Source organism: Chroicocephalus ridibundus, chromosome 7 (genome assembly GCF_963924245.1).
Source record: "Chroicocephalus ridibundus chromosome 7, bChrRid1.1, whole genome shotgun sequence".
Lineage (NCBI taxonomy): Eukaryota > Metazoa > Chordata > Aves > Charadriiformes > Laridae > Chroicocephalus > Chroicocephalus ridibundus.
The window spans coordinates 5899655-5923341 of record NC_086290.1 but is presented as its reverse complement, the minus strand read 5'-3'; the positions used below and the strand labels follow the sequence as shown (position 1 = coordinate 5923341).

The following is a 23687-nucleotide window of genomic DNA, read 5'->3' as shown; positions in this document are numbered from 1 at the left end:
GATGAAGAAAATTGCGGTTTTTTGACTGCATGCTATTCTGCAGTCTGTTCACAGGAGAACGTGTAAGTGGATGAACACCTCCTTCAGAAGATAACAGCGTTCCACAAATTGAAAAGCTGATTGAGAAATAATGCTGTAATGCCTGAGACTAATTCAGCAAAATGAGTTCAAGTATTTTTAAATTTTTTTTTTCTTAACTGTAAAAAACGCCAGACAATTATTTCCGGTAAGCCATGAAATATTTTGTTATTTTCAAGAACTAACATACCTACGATAGCTGACAGCCAATGTGATAAGCATGTGTCTCTCCAATTCATAAACATAGTCCCAGTAGCACAGAATCATTGTCAAGCTTTACGTAGCACTGCTTTGCCAGAGTAAAGTACTTTACATTTCCACTTCTGTTGCACTGCTGTTCTTGTCACGTCCGCACATTGTATTTCGTCTATAAAAATGCATATCTTCAAGCACTTTGCTTAGATATAAATATGGCAACTCATACTGAAAATACATATATATATATATATATATAGGAGTGAGAAACATAAAAGTGCTTCAGTGTGAGTTGCAATATTTAATGGTCTAAGACAATTTTCAATGGCCAGCCCCAAAATACCTCTGAAGGTTCCAGCAACATTTCGCCAAGGCGGACGCCACTGTTTCGCTAAAACACTGTCAAATACTTACTGTGAAGATACTGAGCGATGTTTATTGTCCACTCGTCTGTTAAATCCCCAGCTTTTGTTATCTTGGTACACTTCAGCTGGCTTGAAAGATCTCTTGATTCAATCCAACAAAGTGTGTCCTCTTTGTAGCTATAGTCTAGTGTCAAAACTGCTGATCCTTTGATGGGAGTTCGGGCAGTTACTTTGCTTCCATTAAGGTATAACACCTCAATTGTTTCAGAGCTTGCAATCAGAAGAAGAGGAGGTCTATCAGCAGGCTCTAAAAACAAAGTAAAGAGAATTTAAAGGGTTACCTGAGTGTGTATACCGTATTTATCTGCTCAGCTTTAATGTAGTTTTTAATGTTCTTACCTGCATGTTTTAAGAGATATAATAAATTGGTTTTGTTTTTATTTTCATAACTATCATATATTCCAAATTACTAGTCTATTTTATCCCGCTGTTCTAATGGTTCACATCATTAAAGAAAATTAATTACCCTAGCCCCACAGCTTCTGTTTAATTCCAAGTATCATTATTGCAACATTTTTCATGCCTAAGTCATAAAATGAAATACAAGTTATGCAAATTATTTCTATCCCGATTACTGGCATTTCTAAAAGAATGAAGGCCAGGAAACCCTGCAGAACTCATGAGTACATATGAAATAGTTACGTACTTTTTATATTAGAGTCTGTAAAATAAGACAAAAACTGAGGAGTGGGTGCCGCTAAAAATAAATAAAAAACAACCTAACAAAAAACCCAGTGAAGCAAAACCTGGCTATATCATACAGATGATGGGCCTAACACCGTACATTATAAAGGGGAAAGTGTCCTGACAGCAAAAAGGGAACCGAGAACACATAGTTTCCATTGGGTTACCTTTAATGTCACAATAAACAAGCAAACAAAAAAATACGAAGAAGCAATCCACATTAAGATATTACATGCAACTTAAAGTGTTGTCACGTTCACCTGAATCACTTTGCCTAGAAATCCCGTTAGTAATTTAAAAAAATACTTGAGCAATATGTGAATAATGAGGGAAACAATAATACCCCGATAGTGAAGAATGTGTATCTTAAAATGCAAAATGTTCCAGTTCAACTTAAAACTTTAAAAAGTTGAGTTATCCACACAGAGGAACAAACAATTCTCATTGAGACAAAGTATTTTTAGCATTACGATGCGCGCTACTGGGTACACAAAAGCAGCTGTTCTTGCTTTAGGGGTATCTTTAATTGCATTACTGTCTCCAACACCCAGGGCTGGTTCGTAATTATGCGTCTGACTTAGTCAACAGCAAATGAATATTCGTCTCCGTAGGATGAGGAGTCTGTTGCATGTGGTGTATTTCATACACTGCTCAAATTGCATGGCATCTTGTTCTAGATCTAGACTAGTACTTCAAGCCGAAATAAGATCCCACTTAATCCAGAACTGTCAGGGGCACATCTATATCAAACCCATATGCCAGCAGTTTCTCTTTTTTTCCCTGGGAAGAACTCCTTCATTAGAAACAGTAGGGCAACACTGCTCTGCTTCAATTTGTAACGAAGAACTGCTGTTGACATAAAATATCATGTGAATTGACTGGAAAAAAAAACATCAGAAAGAAGTATGTGTTTAAGAGAGAAACTGTTTCCTGAAAAATCCCCTTCCTATTAGATGTTGTTCTGCATTCAGACTCCTGCTCCAACCGAGATTGAGGTGATGCAGGACCTTACGAGAAGATTCTCTGAGAGAGGAAGATATGGTGACCCTAAAAATTGCTTGAGGTTTAACTGGAATAACAGCGATATCTGATTTTGCAATGAGGTATGTTCATGTGAATCACTTAATGGAAACCTGTCCTTTGCCAACATGGTCAACACCACTACAACATGTCTATTCATCCAGTTCATTTGTTAAATTAAATAATGTTGGCAAGTGGGCAAACTTTTGGATGTTGTATTTAAAAAAATTACCCTAAAACATAGAAAGTCACTGTTGTGGTTTCAGTTGGGACGGAGTTGACTTTCTTGCTAGCAGCTGGTGCAGTGCTGCCTTTGGATTTGGGATGGGAAATGGTGTTGGTGGTGCACTGGTGGTTTTGGTTATTGCTGGGCAGTTGGAGCCTTTTCTGCTCCTCACGCCACCCCGCCAGCGAGTAGACTGGGGGGGCACTGGGGGCTGGGAGAGGACACACAGCCAGGACAGCTGACCCCAACTGACCAAAGGGATATCCCATGCCATATGACGTCACGCTCAGGGCATAGAGCTGGGGGAGGATGTTCAGGGTGATGGCGTTTGTCCTCCCAAGTCACCGTTACGCGTGATGGAGCCCTGCTTTCCTGGAGATGGCTGAACACCCCCTGCCCATGGGAAGCAGTGAACGAATTCCTTGTTTTGCTTTGCTTGTGTGCGCAGCTCTTGCTCTACCTATTAAACTGTCATTATCTCAACCCACGAGTTTTTTCTCACTTTTCTGATTCTCTTCCCCATCTCAACTGGGGAAGTGAGCGAGCGGCTGCGTGGTCCTAGTTGCTGGCTGGGGCTAAAACTCGACACGCACACTGCAGTGGCAAGCTTACGGGAAAAATACTTGTGCTCCCAAGTCAAGAGCTCTCACCCCAATGTAATCTGCTTGTATTCAAAGGAATAAATCAATGTTTAAATGCTGTGTTGAAAGGTAGTATTTTCAATCGACGTCATTCTACTTAATAAAGTTTTCAAAATTTTACAAACAATTCCAGCTGTCTAAATGGAGACAAAAATTTGCATAAATCAAAGTATTTGACAAATAATACTTCATCAGCAAGTCTGATTAAAGAGAAAAAATGCTTCAGTGAATACGGTCTCAGTGGTCTCACTCAAATCCACACAAGTAGGTGTGAAATTCTTTGGCAGTATCTGCTTTTATTTAAATATCTCTTTTGCTGACTTCTTTTTTGGTTATGTAAAGAAGTTCTTTGCTGTAATAGATCAGCATGTATTTTTCCTAAAGTGGATCTCATTTACTCTTTCCCTGTTGTTTCTCATTCCATAATGTATATTCTACCTTGTAACAGACATTTCCCTCCCCAGTAAATCCCACACTGACATCTGCAAAACCACACTTCTGTAGCGTTACTTTCTGAGCTTACTGCCTCCTCATCTGCCTCACATTCACTTCCGCCAATACATCAGTCATACCCATGCATAAGAGTTTTTTTTCTTAATTTCAGAAGATATCTAACAGCTGAAGGGCCTGAACTGATTTGTGAAACAACCTCCTGTGGTATAAGCCACAAGTGAAGCTCCCTAGTCTTGCTTTTTCCAAAAGAGAAGGCAGTTGGGTTCTTAGTAAGCAAATTTATTTGAAAGCTGCCAGGTAGTTCCCTTTGCAGTCAGTAGGTGGCTGGTGTATATAGATCTCTTCCCCCCCCACCCCGCTTCTTATAAACTTCTGTTACTCATCAGAAGAAGAGCGCCAGACTTAAGAGCTTCTGTCTCTGTTACCCACTCACCCCTGAGAGTTTCCAGATTGGTACAAAAGGTGTGTTTCCATCTCCATCCCACTAAGTTTTGGAATTCTTTTTCCATCTGACAGCTCTGTGCTCAGCTTCTCCCTTCCCACAAAAGAATACCGCTGCCTAATTCTGCACTCAATCATTCCTTTCCCAACCAGCAACAGGGTGAAAAATCCTCTGTTATTATTTTTGCTCTTATTCTTTGTGCTAAGTAAGATATTTCCACCGTCTACAATCTATAAAGCCTTCGAGAGGAGGCAGCTACGCAGGAGCTGTTTGCAGTCACAAAGCCAGCGTCGTAGTTCAACTGTCCGAGGTCGCGATAGAGAACCACATCCTTTCTTGCACCGTTTTGAACCGACCTATTGAAAACTGTAATGAGGATTTAATACCTCACTGAACTCCGGAGAAAAGTTGCATATTAGTATTAATGTCTAAGACATAAGGGAATTCTGAAAAAGAATTAGCATCAAACCTCCTGAGCAACAGCTGTAATCAAACCTGGCTGCAGACAAAGGAATGGTAAGGACCCGTGGCACTGCTAAGAGGTTCTGCTCAGCAGGCACTATTAAACATTAAAAATACATCTGCGTTCTGACAGAACATATCCAGAAACTAGATTACCGAGCTTGAAATTATATTTTCCAAGCAGCCCGTACATGAAATAATTCAATGGATTGAATCAGTTAATCACGTCTTTTCACAGTAGGGTAGGTAACCTGCTTATTTCAGTGTTGCTCAGATAAAGGCTGATTTCTTAATTACTTATTAAAGAAAGAGTCAAACTATTTTAATGATAAAACTATACAAAAAATATTACAAGTTCCTACAAAAAATAAAAAAAAAATTAAAGCATCTTACTGTACTGTATAATGCAGATGAAAACAAGAACTAAGATGAAAAAACCTCATGTCTTCTCGCTCACAAAAACAGCTTGTCTGTTTCTCAAGAACAGAATCCACAAAGATTAAAAGTTTAGTGGGCAGATCTAGGATGAGTTACAGGGAGCTGACAGCAGCTTTTCGAATAACTGGACATCATGTGTGTCATTTTTTCATGAGTTTTCTTTCTTTTTTTTTCTTTTTTTTTTTCATTTTATAGGAAAGATAAGAAGTGAATAGCTCTCTAATCCGGGAAAGTTTTATGATTCATCCCTCTTGACTAAAATGAAAGCATCTTCCTTTGAATTATGTTTAAGATAGAGTAGTGGAAAAGATGAAAGACTCGCATTTCCCCCCTCCCTGATCTTGTCTAAAATACAGATCAATAAGTGATGTCACAACAAATCAGAAACTAAGGCGTTTTGCTCTGCCAACAGTTCTCCTCTGGAAGAAAAGCTTCAGAAATGCAAGCTTTTTTTTTTTTTTCCCTCCACTGCAATGATATGAAAAGGATAAAAAAAAATAAAAAATAAAAATCAGAATTCAGTGTTTACAAGCAGCTTAAACCCCCTTCTCCTGAGCTATGCGTTGTAAATTATAAGTACTTTGCTCTTAGCAATACATGTATTGTATGAGTCTGAAAAATACGTAGTAGCGTTGAATAAAATGCAGTCCAATTTTACTCTGAAATTAATTATCAATGTCTATCCAAGAAATGCCCCACAAATGGGCTGCTTTATTTCTAAAATCCTCAAAACTTAGTTCTGTGAGTTTTTGCATGAAAACTGTGCTGTGAAATCAATTTAAGAACGATGAATGTTTACTAAAGACCAGAAAAAACTTTTTGCTTTAATCATTAGGAGTTCATCCTGCTTTATCTACATGACAAATGTTTGTTATCGCATGGCATTTCTCTCTAGATAGGCTATGCAGATGTAAAACATACCAGGAACTTTTTGGAAGAAAGATGAGGGTTTTTTTCCTCAGCTAAAGATTTCCAATTCTCTCATTTTGCTTCCTTAAATATTCTTTTCATCAAATGCAGGCCTTGCAATACAGGCATAGAAACTTGGTAAACAAAGAAGTTCTAAAATTCTGTTCAGCAGAGCTGTATTTTGTTTCATTTTCACCTCAGAAGAAGTCATTAATTGCTGCTTTATTCATAAAAGACAACGTGGTTAAGAAGTCTGGAAAAAAACCATGGCGTGCCCCCAGCTGTTTTGATACCTATTTTAACATCCTTCCCAAAGGTACCGTGCAGCTAACAGTTTACGGCTCCAAAGTTATTTAAATGAGCTGAGGAAGAAAATGCAGAATTTAATGAGGGATAAACCTTACCACCTTCACAGCCAAGCATTTGGCTGCCTCAAGGGGAGGAAAAAAGTAGCTTCTGTGAACTTCTTTGCTAATTGTACCACACCGCGTGCAGAAAGATGGTTGTGCAAGTGCTGCTGGTGATCTCCAGCGGCCACCGCACCCGTCCCCTGCACCGGGACAGGGCTCCTCCAGACCCGTGCTCACAAACACCTGTCACCTGCTCGGCACCTTCTGCAACTGGGGCCTCCCAACGTGTCCCCCACGTCTCTACTCATAAATATTCAGAAACCTCCCACTCATTTTACAGAGACAACTAAAATGTGGCGAAGGGCTGATGCGTATTGCACTGTATCTAGGATCTCAGCGTGGACGGAAATTCATATTCTTAGCAGATCTGCTGTTATTAACATTGACAGTTTTACATAATGCCTAACCTGACCTAAACCTCTACTGCTGCTTCTTATCTTTCATAGCTTTTACACACAGAACAGAATATTCCTTACCTCATTTTCTTTATCTATTTGACAACTACTTTTGTCAAATGTAGACAAAGCAGATAGCTTACTCTTTCCATCCTTATTTTCTTTAGGCTTTTTAAGGAATAAAAAGTTGATAATTTTTCTAAATGCCCTTTTTTTTTTTTCCTTAAGACCCCTTTTTTTCTTGATTCTGTTCTACTGATCCACATCCGCTTTGTGCAATGCCCGTTGCTGGATGTCATATCCCAGCTGAAGACTTCCCAGCATTGAGCAAGTAGCAGGATTTCTTTGTATTTCTTGGATTCTACTTATATGTAGAATCATAGAGTCATAGAATCATAGCATGCTTCAGGTTGGTTGAAAGGGCCCTTAAAGATCATTGAGTTCCAACCCCCCTGCCATGGGCAGGGACACCTCCCACCAGACTGGGCTGCTCAAAGCCCCATCCAACCTGGCCTTGAACACCTCCAGGGATGGGGCAGCCACAGCTTCTCTGGGCAACCTGGGCCAGGGGCTCACCACCCTCACAGTGAAAAATTTCTTCCTGATATCCAATCTAAATCTCCCCTCTTCCAGTTTGAAGCCATTAGTCCTATCATACCCTCTCATACCAGGGTAGTATCTCTTCCCCCATGCAATGGGACAACATTGACTCATTTTTGACTTGTGATCCGTTACACATTTTGGATACTTGTCACCACTCTATTTATTCAGGGCCACACTTTGCTTTTGTCCCTGCTCAAACCTTATCCTACAAGGCAGGAACTTGTGAAAAACAGAAAATCAATGAAGCTACGAATGTAAGGGTGTAGGAGAGCGACCTGCCGCTACATGGAAACTTCACAATTTCCCACACGGTAAGCTGGGCCCAGTGAAGCAACACAAGCTCTTACAAGTCACTGCAGCTCTTGCAGAGCTCTGCAATAAAAGCACCTTCGTTACTGTGCCAGGTGTCTTTTTGACCTCTGCGGCCTATGAAGTATCTGTCCCAAATAGTCATAATATTGATAATTTAATCCGGCATTAATTCAAGGAAAAGTTGTGTTTGCACAAAAAAAACTCAATGCAATGAGTAACACTCATTTCTTTGCAGCACCATGATCTTGATTTGTACTGTCCTGCAGTGACTTCTCTGATTAACGACTAGTGATTCCCTTCTGAAAATAACAGAAAAGATCAAAACTACCATAAAATAAACACGATGAAGTACAGAGGAGTAAAATAAACATGATGAACTACAGAGGAGTAGTTCTTCTCTGTTTATCTGACTCATTTCATCACCACCACCACGATACTGCCAGCTCCCTACAACACTCAGTTGTTCCCCAGCCTGCTGGATCTAAGGGAAACTCAAAGGCTCAACTCAAGCCCAGTACTGGCACCACACGGGTTTCCTGGTCTAGAATTGCGTTACTGAGTTTCATGTAGCGGAGGAAAAAGAATATTAAAACATTTTTACTTTGTATGGACTTTCTTATCTCACAATACTTCGCTGTCGATTTTTAAAAAATTGCTCAGCTTGTGTAAATCAATAAAAAACTTGGTACAAGCAGTAAAAAACTCTGTAACTCTTGCTGGCGCTCAAGTCAGAACAGATTTAGCAATGCTCTTTACGTGAGGAAGCCTCAAACAATCCAGTAGATCTTCCTATTTTCTGATAGCAAAATAACTACAAAAAGGAAGACTCAAAAAATATATTACAAACAAGGCTTTATACTTGTGTGCTGAATCATTGTACATGCTGAATAATCGCCGAAGGAACTTTTTGGGTTTTTTAATATAAAAGCATTGTTAATTCAATATGCTGAGTAAGAAAATACTGTGTACAATTATCACTTCATTAAACACAATTCATTAATTTCCTCAAATACCCAATTTACTATTACTAATGAAAACATGCACTAAGTAACAAAGAGCCTAGTTTGAATATGCATATCATGAAATTCACCTCTTGGGATATTGCAAGGACAAAGCAATCTCATGTCTTTTTTTATCCTCTGGCTACAATTACCTCACGATCATTTCCTCTGCCTTCCCACTATCTCCGTTGTCTTCCCAGAGTAAACAGCCTGTTTGGTTTGTGTGAGGAAAATCTTTGATTTATTTATGAACAGGGAAGCTGGGAACTGTTCTAATCTTGGCTGAATTGAGCATTTCACTTTAATTAATAATAACGATATAATAACTTCTAATATTTCCCTTGGAGTATTGTTGTAATATGTGAAAAGTTGTTCTGTGGTTGTTGTGTGGCTCTTTGTAGCACAGTGAAGGAAAGGCAATCTCTCTGGCGTTCATCTCCGTCTATCTTTTCATATCTATCCTCTAGATATGACCAAAACACAAAATATTTTCATTACGGTAAAAAGATATTAAAACTTACCATTTTTGGCCTTGCAGGACTTGTTATCAGGCTGAAGTACATAACCCTCCACACAACTGCAAGTGTATGATCCATCTGTATTTATACACATCTGGCTACAGCTTCCATACATGTCGCATTCATTCAAATCTACAGGGACATGAATGAGATCTTGTTTAAGGATTAGGGAAAAAAAAAATAATTTATTCAACAGTAAATCAGAATTCTGCGAGAAGAAGTTTAGTCATTAAGTCATTATGGTATGATGCTTTATGTTTTCCTCTTCTCAAGCCATGGCATTATTACAGATGTTGGCTGTTGAAGTTATTCCAGTAACCAAACAGAAAGCCGGGAGTTTTCAAGTATAACAGCTATTAAATTTGAAAGATGAAACGTTCATTTGTTCAAGTAGGATCCAATGTCTACAGCGTGTTGGGGAGACATTTAGGTTCTTGTTAGTACTAGAGACCGCTAGTTATCAGGGTTGATGAATGAAGCAGTGTTTCAAGACAGGAAATAACTGATTATCCTTCTCAACCTATTTATGCTGGCAATGTCTTCTAGTTCCTTAAATGAACTGCCACAACTTCTACATTAAACCATCATCCAATACATCAAAACCTATATATTTCTCTAATAAATATAAAGAACAATTTTCTCAACTAGGGTATATAGGCATAATACCATAAAATCAAGATATGCTATTTAACAGCGGTTGAGGGTTTAAGTAATAAATTGACATTTTTAAAAACTGCTGTTGAAATTATTTCCTCAGATATATTTTCAATCAGAAAACATGACAACCATAGAGCTAAAGAACTTATAATAAATTATATTTATGTAGAATCTGGCTTAGCACTATTACTTGGCGAGAGGCGTGATTGGTAGCGAGCACATACATAAGGCAACAGAACTCCAATCTGCTTATAAAAAGAGAAAAAATAAAACAAGAAACAAATACCTGGACAGAGAATTAAGAAGTCATATATTTCAAAAATGGAAAAGAACACCAATTTCAGTCTACAATTAATTATGCCGAAATAACATTCCCAGCTAAGTTGTATGATCCGGGAGTGTTCATTTATCAAATTCTAATCTAGGTGTGACTTTATGGGCGTGAGGCGAAATGCTACGAGTTTTCCAGGGTCTCCTGGCAGTGAGGGCTGGAGAGCGGCTCGCACAAATGAGCTGTAAGCTTGTCTCAGCCCGGGGAAACGCTCCCCACCTCCTCCAGTCTGGCTGAGGATGTTTTCCTCCCAGTAACTACAGAATAACTGGGGCACGGAAGCACCGAAGAGGAGACCCTGACTCTCGTTTTGGGGGGGCACTCTCTCCCCATTGCCTGCCCCCCAAGCCCACGCTCCTTCCTGAGGAACATCTTTGAAGATGGGCGAGGAAGCGGCTGTGCTCATCATCCCAACCCCAGCCCTCTGCCCCGCACAGCCGTCAGGGAACCATGAGGATACCCGGGTGCTAATGTTACAGCCGAGGTCTTGTTTACCTGCGCAGCTTCTTCCATCACTGCTTGTTTCATACCCATCTCCACAGTAACACCTGGTGCCGTTCCTGGTAATGGCACATCTGTATTGGCAACTCATCTGTTGGCATTTGGGCAGCAATTCTGGAAATAATATTAATTAGAGTAAAACATTACTAGATATGTTTATTATTCCTAAATTGCAAACTTTAGAAACTTTTATATTTATATATCTAAGTGAGCGTCTCAGGAAGGAAACACCACCACCATTTACGTTAGCTGTTTCTGGAAATATACTTATGACACATAATACATTGCAAAATGCTTGCTTTGGAAATTGCATTTCAGCAAGTTAATAAATAGAAATCAGCATTTTATTGCTATCAAAAGTTGCTCACAAGTTTATTACCGAGGTGTACTGTTGCTCTGCTTAGACATCCATTTTTTGCACATCAGTCATTTGCAGTCAAAGCAATGATTTGGAAAAAAACCCCGAAACACCAAAGCTCACACAGTTATATTATAGTTACAAAAAACAGCCAAGGTTATGAGATAGGTTTAAACATCTATGTCTACCCTATTCCTCATATCAATTGATTTTCTATCTTTTTAAAGCTTGTTGTGATTTACTGATACACGTATCACCTTCACGGCAATCAATGGGAACACATTCTGGTTCAATAATTTAACGTTGGACACGTAATGTTGGATAAACAGTGGACATTATACATGTCATTACTGGTGAAGTCCTTCATCGGATCTATTGCTTAAATATATACCATCAGCACAAGGCACGATGCTAACAACCAGAGGAAATACTGCAGAAATATAGACTGCAATGATTTCCACACTGAAACAGCATGAAAACAAACCCAAAAAAAAAAGTCAAACACTTCTCAGCCCTAAGACGTATGACATGTATCGATAATTTTGCTGATCGAAAAAAGAGTACATTAATGAGCAACTGCATTTTTTCCTCCAGGACGATAGGAAAGGGATTGAGGAAAACAGCTTAAAGGTTGATCTGAAGATGTTTTTCAGGCCTATATGCAGGTGGATCAGGAACTAACCTGCAAATGGACAGAGAAAGGTTCTGTTACAGGGCTGGCTGAAAGTAACGGGGTATGTCCTAACAGAAAAGAGCAATCTGTATTTTCATATGTGGGCAGTTTTAATCTGTCTGATCATTATTCATCAGGTTCTGCTTGGGAGTAGAATGAAAATGAATGTGAAGAGGAGTCTGCACCAGCGTCTGAGCCCTGGAGCTTCCATTCTGGAATGTCTGCCTGTGTCAAAATAGAGCTGCAATTTTGGGAGAAAAGTGGATGTGGCTGGCACTCAAACTTACTACTTACTATAATGCAACTATTCTAAAAAAGAGAGATTTCATACAATTACCACAGGGCATTTCCTAGAATTCCGTAATCCACACAATCCACAGGCTGACTAGAGCCTGATAAACCCTCCACTCTCTAAATCTGCCCATTTTCCAAGTGGTTTGCGGGTTATTTCTCTGCCTTCTGTGCCCTAGTGAATATGAAGATAATACATTTGTTGGCCGTAGCTTCCATCGTTGGTTTTTGTCTCTAGTCCAGTCCTTGAATCCATCACACCTTTCCAAGAACAAGTCCCACGCGGACTGCAAACCAGGAAACTTCCCTAAAGGTACCCTAAAACGGGGCTGCACACCGAGGTGTGGAGCTGGAACCCAGGCTGATCAGGTGGTATCTGTTTATTTAACATTTCTATCTGAACAAAATCAACATATACATTTCAGTTTCTAAGCAAACATGGATCAAACACCCTTTAAAACCTATAATTTTCTTCCTCAAATATTTGTCTGATGCTGTACAGCCAGGAGCTTTTACCGCATGATGACTCTTTGACTCACAACCGGGACTTGGCTTGTTTGCCCTCTTTCCATAATGGATGCAGCCAGCCAGAAGCCTAAACCTGAACAGCGGGACCCGCACACAGCCAGCGAAGGCTGCTGGAGAACAGCAACGATAAATTGGCAAGTGAGATCCATTAAGGGAAAATTAATAAATTAATAAAAACAGTCTATCTGCTCACATTTTTTACAAAAAACTCTTGCATTTCACTGATTTTAAATCATTGCAGTATCATGTGGGTGGGTTTTAACAACAGAACGGTTGCGTTGTCCTTACAGTAAGCATAACTGAAGTGCTGTGGATAGACCATTTCTGCCCCAAAACATTTCTTGTCACACATCCCAACCCTCCTTCTTTCTGCGCTTCTTTATTTTTCACGCTGTCTCTCACAACTTCGTTGGTGTCCTCATTCCATCTGCTACGCTTTGAGCAAGGGCTTCTCTGAGGAGGCATTCTACTAATACTTTCTTCTCTTACGCAAGTCCTTACGTTCACTTTCTTGTGAATATTGATCATTTATTTATTTATTTATTTATTTTCCCCCCTCAAAATACATGTCCACTGGCCCATGTGAGAAAAACAAAATTTCATCTCTCATTTTACGCGGCCACGCAAAGAAGCAACCTGTCACTTGCCTCAAGTTTTACACTACAACGACTTTTACCAGCTTCCCTGGAGGGAGCCTGGTGGCCAGGCGGCCAGCTGGGAATCCTTCAAACACAGCAGACTGTCCCACAAATCCGTTGAAGAAGCACTGTTGACTGCCATACGTTTCCGACTTCAAACTAACAATCCTCTCCTCCAAATTATCCATCAGATTATTACAACAGTAATTTGCCCCCGTTCGCAGGTCCAGTGAAGAGCTTTCTCACTGCCTGGGTGAGAGCCACCTTCGTGCCCCAGAACATTTTTACTCTGTTGCTGATCTGCTAAACCTGCCACAAGCAGGAAAGCACAAAATACAACAACAACTTCAAGGCTAAGCAGATGTATCTTCTATCTTACTAGTTCTTTTGTTTTCTTCATTTTAAATAACTGATCCTGGAAAACCTTTGGAAGAGAATGGAGTCTACTTGCCTCTGGAACTGTTTGAAGCATTGAAGGACAAGTTATGGAAGACAGTGTATACATTTATGGTTTGGTCAGATCTGTAACAGGCTTCTTGCGAGCAAAGAAAAAACATGAAGCAGCGAACACTGGTATTTTTAATGCTCCAGATAGGAAATTTAAAGAGATAAAAGCCAGGGACCCTCATTTATTGTCTTTCCTACGTTGCTTTCAGATCAGAGTAAAAATCTGCACCCTTTGGTCTCCCTTTCTCAACGTGAATTGGTTTACAAAGTACATAGGCAGTGAAGCATGAGCATCGCTGAGCTCTCCGCTTTTATCACAGCTACAGAAACCTCAGAATTTGTCAAAGCATGGTATTTCTGCCCTAAGATTTAAAGGAAGAAGCTGCACTGAGGGAAAGCAAAGGGACAGAGCTTTATAGCTCGCAAGGAGACCCACAATTCAAGACGTGGAGCTGCAGAGCAAGGCGGGAGATGTGCTGAAATACCGCGTAGCAGAAGTAGTTGTCAGTGCCTTTAGGATGATCTATTTTCTCCAAGTCCAGGAAGAACTGACAATTCATCCAGCTCTGACTTAGGTCATTTTGTTCAGTGTTTTCCTTCTTCCACAGGAGACATGAAGAGCAGCATTTTTTTTCCTCCCTGCATCCCCACGAACGAGCCTCTCTAAAGTTGTGCTCCAGCTCTACCGCAAAAGCCACCCTGCCTTCTCAAAGACACCCACGTCAATCGTGTGCTTCCCGACTTTCATATTCCTCTAACTCCCAGGTATCTAGTCCCATGGGAGAGCAGTCAATCAGGCAAAGACGCTGCTGATCTCATCTCCCCTAAAGGGAGATACCTTTGACAACGACTCAGGGGAGCCGTAAGGTTCTTGGACAAACTGCTCCCACGGGACTTCATAGTTAATAGAATCCCGGCTTCATTTATTCCTCCTGTGTTCAAGGAAATACACTGCTTATCATAGTTCATCCAAGATGAAGGATATCAGGGACTATCATCTCTTGAATGGTGTTTTAATGAAGGGATTAACCAATTGATCTGACTGTCCTTTTTGTCAGTTCCTCCTGAGCTGACATGAGGTTCACAACTGGTTCACACCAGGTTCTCAAACGTAAATGTTTTGGCTGTTTCTGTTAACAAGAGAAGCAGTTCAGCTTGCAGTTCCTTAATACCGGAAACTTTTTTGGCTCTTGGGGGTTGTCGAGTAACAGAGTGGATTTACGAAGATACCTCGATTAGCTTTGCCCTTGCTGAAAGGATGAAAGAGGACTAGATTTACACCCAGCAAAATGCATTTGGAAGCCTTTATTTTTGAGACACTTGGATGATGATAAGGCCTTTTGGCCGTAGCGGGTTCCCAATTATGCTTCCTAAGTACATTTATAATATATAAACCCTGCTCTTTTTGCAATGACAATATATGCTGGGGAGTATAGACAACATTACAGTACCCGGTAAATTAACATTTACTGATAACGTTGATAATCATCATTGATAGAGAGCTGGAGGAAGTAAAAGAAATTGGCTGACGTTTAATAGTTCAAAGTGCCAGATAATATGCTTAGGGAATAATAGCAGAGCTTCTGCTGTCAGTTCGGGATTTCACGATTCGAAACAACAAAGGATCCTTGTCAGAGCTCATCAGAGAATGACTATGAGCTACCAGTGCAACGGCGCCTGGGAAAAAGGGAAATGCATCACAGAGAGTGCTGGGATAAGTATTTCCCATGGAGAAAGTGTTGATATCAAGGCCCAGGATGTTCGTGAGTCCTTTTTGTCCAGGGTGCAGCTGTCTGTGGCTGTGTCACCCCGATGGACACCTGGAGAATCAACTCAGATTTGAGCAGGATCAGAGAACGGCCTCAGGGATTAGTAGGGGAACGGAGAGCTGCAATCCGAGGGAAGACTGCAACTTTTTGTGTTGATTAGTGCCAGGAGACGAAAACGAAGAGGAATTATGACCGCTATCTATGAATATATCAGAGGATCAACAGTGGGGAAAGAGACAATTTATGCTAAAGGGCTATTGGCAGAAGTACAAATGAGTATAAATTGCCCATTAATAAATTCTGGCTGAAAATGAGAAGGTTCTTAGCTATTACCGTAATCAGGTTCTGGAACTCCTTGTTGAATGGGAACAGCAGGGACAGAAAATACATAAATGCTTTTGACATGGATCATGATAGATTCATGAAAGACAGCATATGGAAAGGCCCCTGAAATACCAGAAACTGCGTTTGTGACCCAGGAGGTTCCTTCTATTACTATACTCCTCAAGCAAAGCACTATCTTATGCTAAAACATCATTTTACATTATGGAACTAAAATTAATCCTTTTTTCCTTGTCTCTGGAACATACCCAAAGGAAAACTTAGGGCAGCTTGTTACTGCATTAGTCTTCTAATTGTACTCCTTACATATTCTTATTTCTCTTAAATATTTGTATTCTTTTTGGCAGCTTTGTGCTTCATGAATTTACTCGATGTTATCAGTGTTATTCGTTTTTGTGATTCAATATTCATACAGTGATGTCTAGACTCCTCTTATCACACATATGCTGTAAGCCTTATTTTTCTTTTCTAGTTCATTTTCCGAGTTTTTGAAGTACAGTTCTTTTACAGATTAGACTCTTTAATGTAATCTACCCTAAGTTTTTTGTTTGCTTGTTATTGTTGATGTTATATGTGCAATATAAAGCTCTATGGTTTGCTTCTCTGACAGAAAAGGGTAGCTTGATTGATAGAACTCAGTTGCTGGATTGAAATAACGCAGCAAGTTTTTATCTTACATTTGTTGGTCATTTTATTAGTTTTGACTACCGTACCATAAAAAACAAAAACAAACAAAAAAACCCTAGAAAGTAATCATCTTTGTCACGCACCTCGGCCTGTAACTCTCTTATGGTAGATATTCCACTGAAAAAGAGATATGGAAATCAGAGATCAGATTCAGAATCTCATACTCCTACTAGGGGTGACCTCAGTCAAAGTTCAGCAGAGAAGCAGAAGGAGCCAAATTAAAAAAAAAAACAAATAGCAATATATGGCAGATGTGCCCCATTACACACAAATAGAGGGGAGAGAAAGGGACCAACACCTTAGGCTGGAAAAAATATTTCTGTTTGCCCTTAGATGTGGGCTGAGGTGAACATTTCCTCCACCTATTTTGTGTTTCCCATGGCCAGCGCAGGGCAAGCTGCAGCCTCTGCGTCCGGGCACCGGCCGGGTCACTGCTGCTTCCCGACTCACGGTCAGGAGCCTTGGGAAAACACAGGATTAAAGTTGTGGGTTTTTTTTCCTAGTTGCTAAAATAAAAGAAGAATTATCTAAAAGTTAGATGCATTAAAAACGGAGACATTTACAGTTGGGGTCTGCAAGCCAGGTCCAGCCGCCTGGCCCCAGGGATCCATTAGGCAGGACGGGATTTCTATATAATGCACAGACTGGGTAACAATAACCCAGAATGACAACTGGAAAACCCTGCATCCTGCACTGCCTATGGCAAGTTACAGCAAATTGTAAGTCCCGGGTATAACTGCAATCCTTTTCCTTCACAGTGCTTAGATATCTAAGCCTGGTCTGCTGGTACGTAACTCCATTTGCTTAAACTCCAGAGTGCAAAATCTTTCCCTAAGGCCAGGGCGTTACAGTAATATATCCAGGACATCAGCAGAGAAATGATGCTTGAGAATGGTGCTTTGTCCTGGGTACCAGGCTGCTCCCGAATTTTCTTCCATTAAATAGTTACTGGAGAAAACATATTAACATATTGCTGTATTTCCACCCTTTGCCATTACTATAATCATCAGGCAAGAGAGTCATACTCTAGTGTTCATTCTCTGAGCCCACAAAACTCCCTTTTTCCTAACAGTACGGATTCAAGACAAGAACACCTTATATTGCACAAGCTGTAGTGACTGGTGCATCCTATGGGGGAATGGCTGATGGGGTGTGAGGTGTGAACACCCCTGAGGCTGAAGGCACACCTGGGTTATCCTGGGTCCCACCTCCTAAGTCAGTGCTATAAGGACAAAGCTGTCATGTAAAAGCTGAGCACGAGCTTTTGTCATATTAGTTCTCATTTATAAGAAAAAGCCATCTTAACTATACCGTATCTGAGCTCACTCCCATCAGCAGGTGCCTCCACACTGGGAAACCTTTGGTCCATAACATCAAGTGATGCAGAAAGTTTTACTTGAGATAGGGACGGTGTCTGCTCAAGATAAGCACTGCTGAGCATGGTGGCACACAGATTGCACTTCATAAATTCTACCTGATGTATCTCAACCCTCTATTGGATCTTTCTACACATCACTGTCTATTTGTTGGCAATCAGCTGCTGAACAAGTTAATATATTATTTTAAATAGACACTAAAATGTATTTGTCTGTTTTATGATCACAAGAAAATTACACATCTTGTTTAATGCACTTGTCAGTCTGCTCAAAGCCAGAAGTGTCTTACTGTGATTACTCTTCAGTGAAAATGGGCACGTCTTGCTGAGTAAGTTCAGGCTGATTGTGATTAACAAGGTATCTTAAAAAAGACAGGTAAAAAATCCTTTTCATTTGTCATTTCTAACATAATGAAGTCAGAAAGAAGAAGGAATGTTGCAGGAAGAACAAAGCTTAAATAAGCAAATCACATCTTCCAAATCCAAGCCAGTCACCGCTCCTTTTCAGATCTCAGTATATCCATCTCCAAAATACTACCTAACAGTATCTCCCTACCATGTTCCTGGATAAATTTATTTTTCAAGGATGTACTATTGAAATGTCTTCCTGCCTAAATCTTGACCTACAGTATTTGGCTGAGCTTCAAAACAATTTGTTTTATGTGGTGTTCTTCAACCATAGCATCACAAAACACTTGAAAAGATGAGATCAGCAGGTAGTAGGCATGTAGTAAAATATTAGCTTCACCGGTGGAAATGGCTCATTATTCTGACCTTTTGCTGTTTTAGTTATACCTTGGCTGCCGCACACAAGCGCGAGCATAAACTAAAGAGAAGTTCACATGGGAAAATTTAAACTGGGTAAGTGATTTCATGACTGAAGAGAAGAGAGTCGTTTATCCGGTTACTAATCTGGATAAAAGACATAGATCTAAAAAACAGACATCCCTCAAACGAGAAGAACACACTTGTTTACTTAAGTTTATACAAACCAGTTTCTAGTTTTAGGTATTTTCACAGTACTGAATACATACTGAAGCAGGTTCACTGAGTTACAGAGAATCACTGTTAAACCGTGTCTAATGAGATACGAAGCCTCACAATAGTGAACATGTTCATTAATAATCCAGAAGTGAAAGTAGTGACTAATAAAGTGTGTGAACGGTGATAACGACTGGCAGACAGGATAAAATACAGAGGTTTTTTTGACCGGCAGTCAACAAGAGCAGACCACCTGGGCTGCTTAGGAGTCCGGACCTCGTCATATAAAATGCATTTACAGAGTTAGCTCATCATTTCTCAGCCTTATAAGTAAATTGCGTTTCAGTGCCTGAGGAATGCTTAGAGAGAAAAATGGAACTTGGTGGCAGGGTCAGAGCAGGCTCTGGTGTGGAAAAGGTTCACTAACATTTTGGAGAGGTAAAGGATGTTAGGAAACCTCTCAAGGGGAGCTCTGGAAATCTAAATACAGTTGAGGAGTCTGTCCCTGACGGGGCAGGACCCCTCTCCTGGGCTGCCTCTTTCCTAAGACTTGTCCTTAATTAGTCAAATTCTAAAGGTATGAACCCTATTCCCCTCCCACCAAAAAAAATCTTTCTAGGATTTCCATCTGAACATAAGAAAACACTTTTTCACTGTGAGGATGGCTGAACACAGGAACAGGTTGCCCAGCGAGGTTATGGGCCTCCATCCTCGGAAAGATTTAAAACCTGACTGGGCATGGTGCTGGGCAACTTATCTAGGTGACCCTGCTCTAAGCAGAGAGTTCATCAGCTAGATGGTCTTCAGAGGTCCCTGCCAACCTCGGGGAATCTGTGGACCCTACAGGCTGTCCCTTCCTTGCAAAGACCTGCTACCACCCCTTCATCCTGCAGCAGCCTGAAGCCTACAACAGGGAAGGGGCACAATTAAATACTCTCTGCAGAGGGCAGGTGGCAATGGGAGGAGAACAAGGTCAAGAGGGGGAGCTGGGGAAGAGCTTTCTCTTCCTCTCCCTTCTCCTGCAGGCAAGACGGTGGTGGGAAGGCAGCTTGGGCAGTATTGCTCCCTGTGGAAGCTGCTATCACCTCCCTCTTCCATGTCTCTTCTAACCCCCAACTCCCCTCCAGCAGCGAGAGCTGCCCAGAGCAGGCAGGACACAGGAGGCTGTTCATCCTTGCACAGTAAATCTCCATGTCTTCAGGCCAAGCGTACAGCATGTCACCTTTGAGACTTTTGCACTAGTCAGCTACCTACTTAGGCAATAAATAGAGCCAGCTCTTGTATCTTAATTCAGCGAAAAGCAAAGTCAGACACTAGGGAATAGGAAATGCGTACTATATTCAGCAAATGAAGGATAAAAGGGATTGAAATTCCCTAATTGACAGGCACACAAATGTAAACTCCCACATGATGCTGTTCTCTGCTATAGTACAAGTGCTGTTGTAAGACTCTGCACGGTTAACCTTCGGATATGAAAAATAGCTATGAAATTTTGGAGCAGAAACAACACACTGGCAGGACCCATACGGCATACTCATAGAGCCCTTGCATTGGTTATTTTTTAAAACCAAAAGCAATTGGAAGGTCTGGACATCACAGTGGGCTGTACGAAGCTTCCTTGTACTTTGGTGTGAAGTCAACCAAATTAAGTTCCAGAGACTTCTTTAGAAGAGGTAATACATAAGCTTTCCCTCTGATGAAACAACATCTTCCACTTCAGCCTCTTAAATATCACTTACTTTGACCGTCAAGTATTTCAATGACCTTGTTCACTCTCATATTTAAATACTGAGCCTTATTTCACATTCTGCTGATGATGGTTTTTATTATGCTCAAACACACTCCTCTTGAATCTTTGCAGCATTCATTTTTTAATAATGCTTTATACTTTTGGCTTGTTTGTAAAAAAATATACACATGTGTAAACATACCTACAGGTCAGTAATTTCAAACATTTACTGAATACATTTTAAGAAGTCATCTCAGAAGTAATAATTTTAAGCAGTTTTTTAATACAACAACCTCCAGCTGAAAACTGCTGAGTGAGTCCCAGAGTGCTCTGGAAACATTAATTAATAATTGAAGCCCCACAGTGTTCTGTTGTAATAGTTACGCACTCCATAATTAGTGTCAGTTCACCCGCGATGCCCACTCCTGTACACGATTCCACTTAGCACATCGAGCCACTGGATAACAAGGACTTCTACGTGGAAGAAGTGTGACTGTCACTGTAGTTTTATACATGTTTTCCAGCTCTATTTAATGGGAAACCAGCACACAGTATGTCACCGTCACTGTTCACTGTCTCTCTTAAAACAGGCCCTTGCAGATGACTGAAACATCTGACTTCCTCACGCAGATCTCCTCGTTCAAAACCAATTACGTCTCCAATGTCCACCTACATTAAGCCATACAAAGTTCATATGAATTTGTTGTACAGCATCATATAACATAAGAATTAAGAAACATCTCCTTTGTTGAAATGTACTTCAGGACCAGTCATACTACGTATCTTAACACTTTTTATAGTCCAGAAAGAAATACAGATAAGAGTTTCCTATTGACTTAAGGGAAATATTTATGTTTTGAAATATTATTTATTGAGAACCCATGGAAAAGAATGAAAATCTTTTTATTAAGGCTCTAAACTAAAACTTTCTAACATCTCATCAATAAAGACTCATGACTGACACCATTGTTGCCAAAGTAATGTCCGTTGCCATTTTACACCAACCAGAGTTTTATCATAAAATAGACCAGAATATGACTATGAAGGTTTTTAACTGATGTTTTAATTACAACAAAATTATGGGATGCCCTCTACATCAGTAACCTTTCTCCCTGCTTCGTGAACCCAAAGCAGCAGCTACACAGCATCACCTCCACATGTCTCAGACCCAAGTGACCCCTGCGGTGTGGTGTAAAGAGCCGCACTTGAACTGGCCCAAGACTGATATAGATCCAGCGACCAAGGAAAGACACTACAAAGCAGGAATCCCTCTCCTGCACTTCAATAGCCACTGATACTATGTGCTACAGCCACAGGCCCAGGTCATCACAAGGGCTGTCAGTTAACCAACCTCAGTCAATTTGCTTGTAACAAAATGCTTCCACTGAAATTCTTAATACTGTAATTTTCAGTGCTGCTATCTTTATATAATTAAATAAACAGAAAGTGTTTCTTTCAGTCCTCATGGCTGCTAGACTTGGACTTTACAGCATCAACAGGTTGCCCAGAGAAGCTGTGGCTGCCCCATCCCTGGAGGTGTTCAAGGCCAGGCTGGATGGGGCTTGGAGCAACCTGGTCTAGTGGGAGGTGTCCCTGCCCAGGGCAGGGGGTGGAACTAGATGATCTTTAAGGTCCCTTCCAACTCTAACCATTCCGTGATTCTATGATTCATCTCTACAGACATTAACATTTCAGCTATTCAACAAGTTCAAAGAAAGTTACATTTTTGACGTTTTCTACAACTTGAGAGCCACATACGAGGTCAACATAAGTCACATGAATCTTCTTAGGTTTCGACTGGCTCACCTTTGCCCACATCATAGAAAAAACAAATTTCACAAATGCCTATCGATTCCCCCTAGATCAGGCAAAGTTAATTGCCTGATACTCCTTGGCATCTTTTTAGCCTTTCAGCCATCGCTGATCACTTTCCTATCACCTGTGGTGCGATGCAGGCAGACAGCAGTAGACTAGTACATATATTATTTTACTGGGACACAATTTACAAAAGCATAATCTATATGGATAGCAGTGATGTGTCTTGAAGACGCAGTTATACATTTGGGCTGGGGGGCACTCAGTTTGCTTGTTCCGCTGGGTACTCAGCTTAAGAAAAAAAGATTAAATATCCATTAAGCAATACATTTTAAGAAGAATTACTTTTCCAATTATCTAACTACAGTATACTTGCTTCAAAGTGACCAAGCTTCATTAGCAAATAAACTTTGTGGAAATTAGACGCTGTGCAAGTCAGCAGCATAGGTTAGAAAAAAACCTCAGCAGAGTTGTTTTTCAAAGATAATTCAGAAATGCAGAAAATACCGCTGGTCAGAATTGATAATATCCCAGGTTATTCTGCGCAGACATGCCTTTGAACAGCGGAGCCCAAGAGCTCTGGGCTCAGGTATCGCAAACATACGTCCAGTTCACGTTCTGTCATGCTCTAAATCCATCTGGATAAGAGGAGATATTCTGCTCCCGTCTCCTACATCTCTATTCTGTCTTCACAGTAAATTGCTGCTTAGTCTTTCACAGTATTATGAATCAGAATTTACATATTTTAAAATATCAAGCCTCTATTAAAAATACAATCAGTGAGACTGTTACACAGAACACAGAGTGCTGTGAAATGACGGAATTCACAAGGGCTGCCTCTCCCTAAGAGTCCCCAATTCAGGAGAAGGTGCATGCAAGGAGCAGAGGGCCGTTAGTTGGCACTTTAATCCACTACTGCAAGAAAACGGGATGGCAGTGTTGCCAGACTGACTCTTACATGAGCAAAGCAGGACCCAAAGGGCATTTCACACAAGCTTTAATAACGTTGGGGAGTATTGTGCATGGCCACAAGTGCTCTGTGGAGTGTAGGAGCTGTCATGCGTAGAAAGCCCTGGGCCATCTGACAATGTAAAGCAAGGAAATTGTGTATTTTCATATCTTGATGTATGTCAAGTCTCCAGTCCGATCGCCCAGTCAGTTCTGTTGATAATCTCCTTTGTGCCTCAAGCAGATACAGCCTGGCAGTTCAATGCCATGCTCCCCTTACGTGGCGCACCAAGACGTCTTGGTCCTCTTCTGGAATGACAGCTTGCAGGAAGAAATGACAAGTTCAGCCTCCGTTTTTTTTCTGTTGTCTCAACTAGAGCTGGAGATATAATGGTGCAATAGAGC

The 23687-nt window shown here is 40.6% G+C and overlaps 1 protein-coding gene across 1 annotated transcript in view; it reads right to left on the bottom strand.

Annotated features, from left to right (window-relative positions):
* The window catches only part of LRP1B (LDL receptor related protein 1B), a 744151-nt gene that overhangs the window by 356782 nt on the left and 363682 nt on the right, over positions 1-23687 (bottom strand). Inside the window, exons 4-6 of the mRNA XM_063341107.1 lie at positions 10696-10815; positions 9216-9344; positions 688-945 (exon numbers count right to left, since the gene is read on the bottom strand). Coding sequence (XP_063197177.1) covers positions 688-945; positions 9216-9344; positions 10696-10815 — 507 coding nt within the window. The remainder of the gene's footprint in view (positions 1-687; positions 946-9215; positions 9345-10695; positions 10816-23687) is intronic.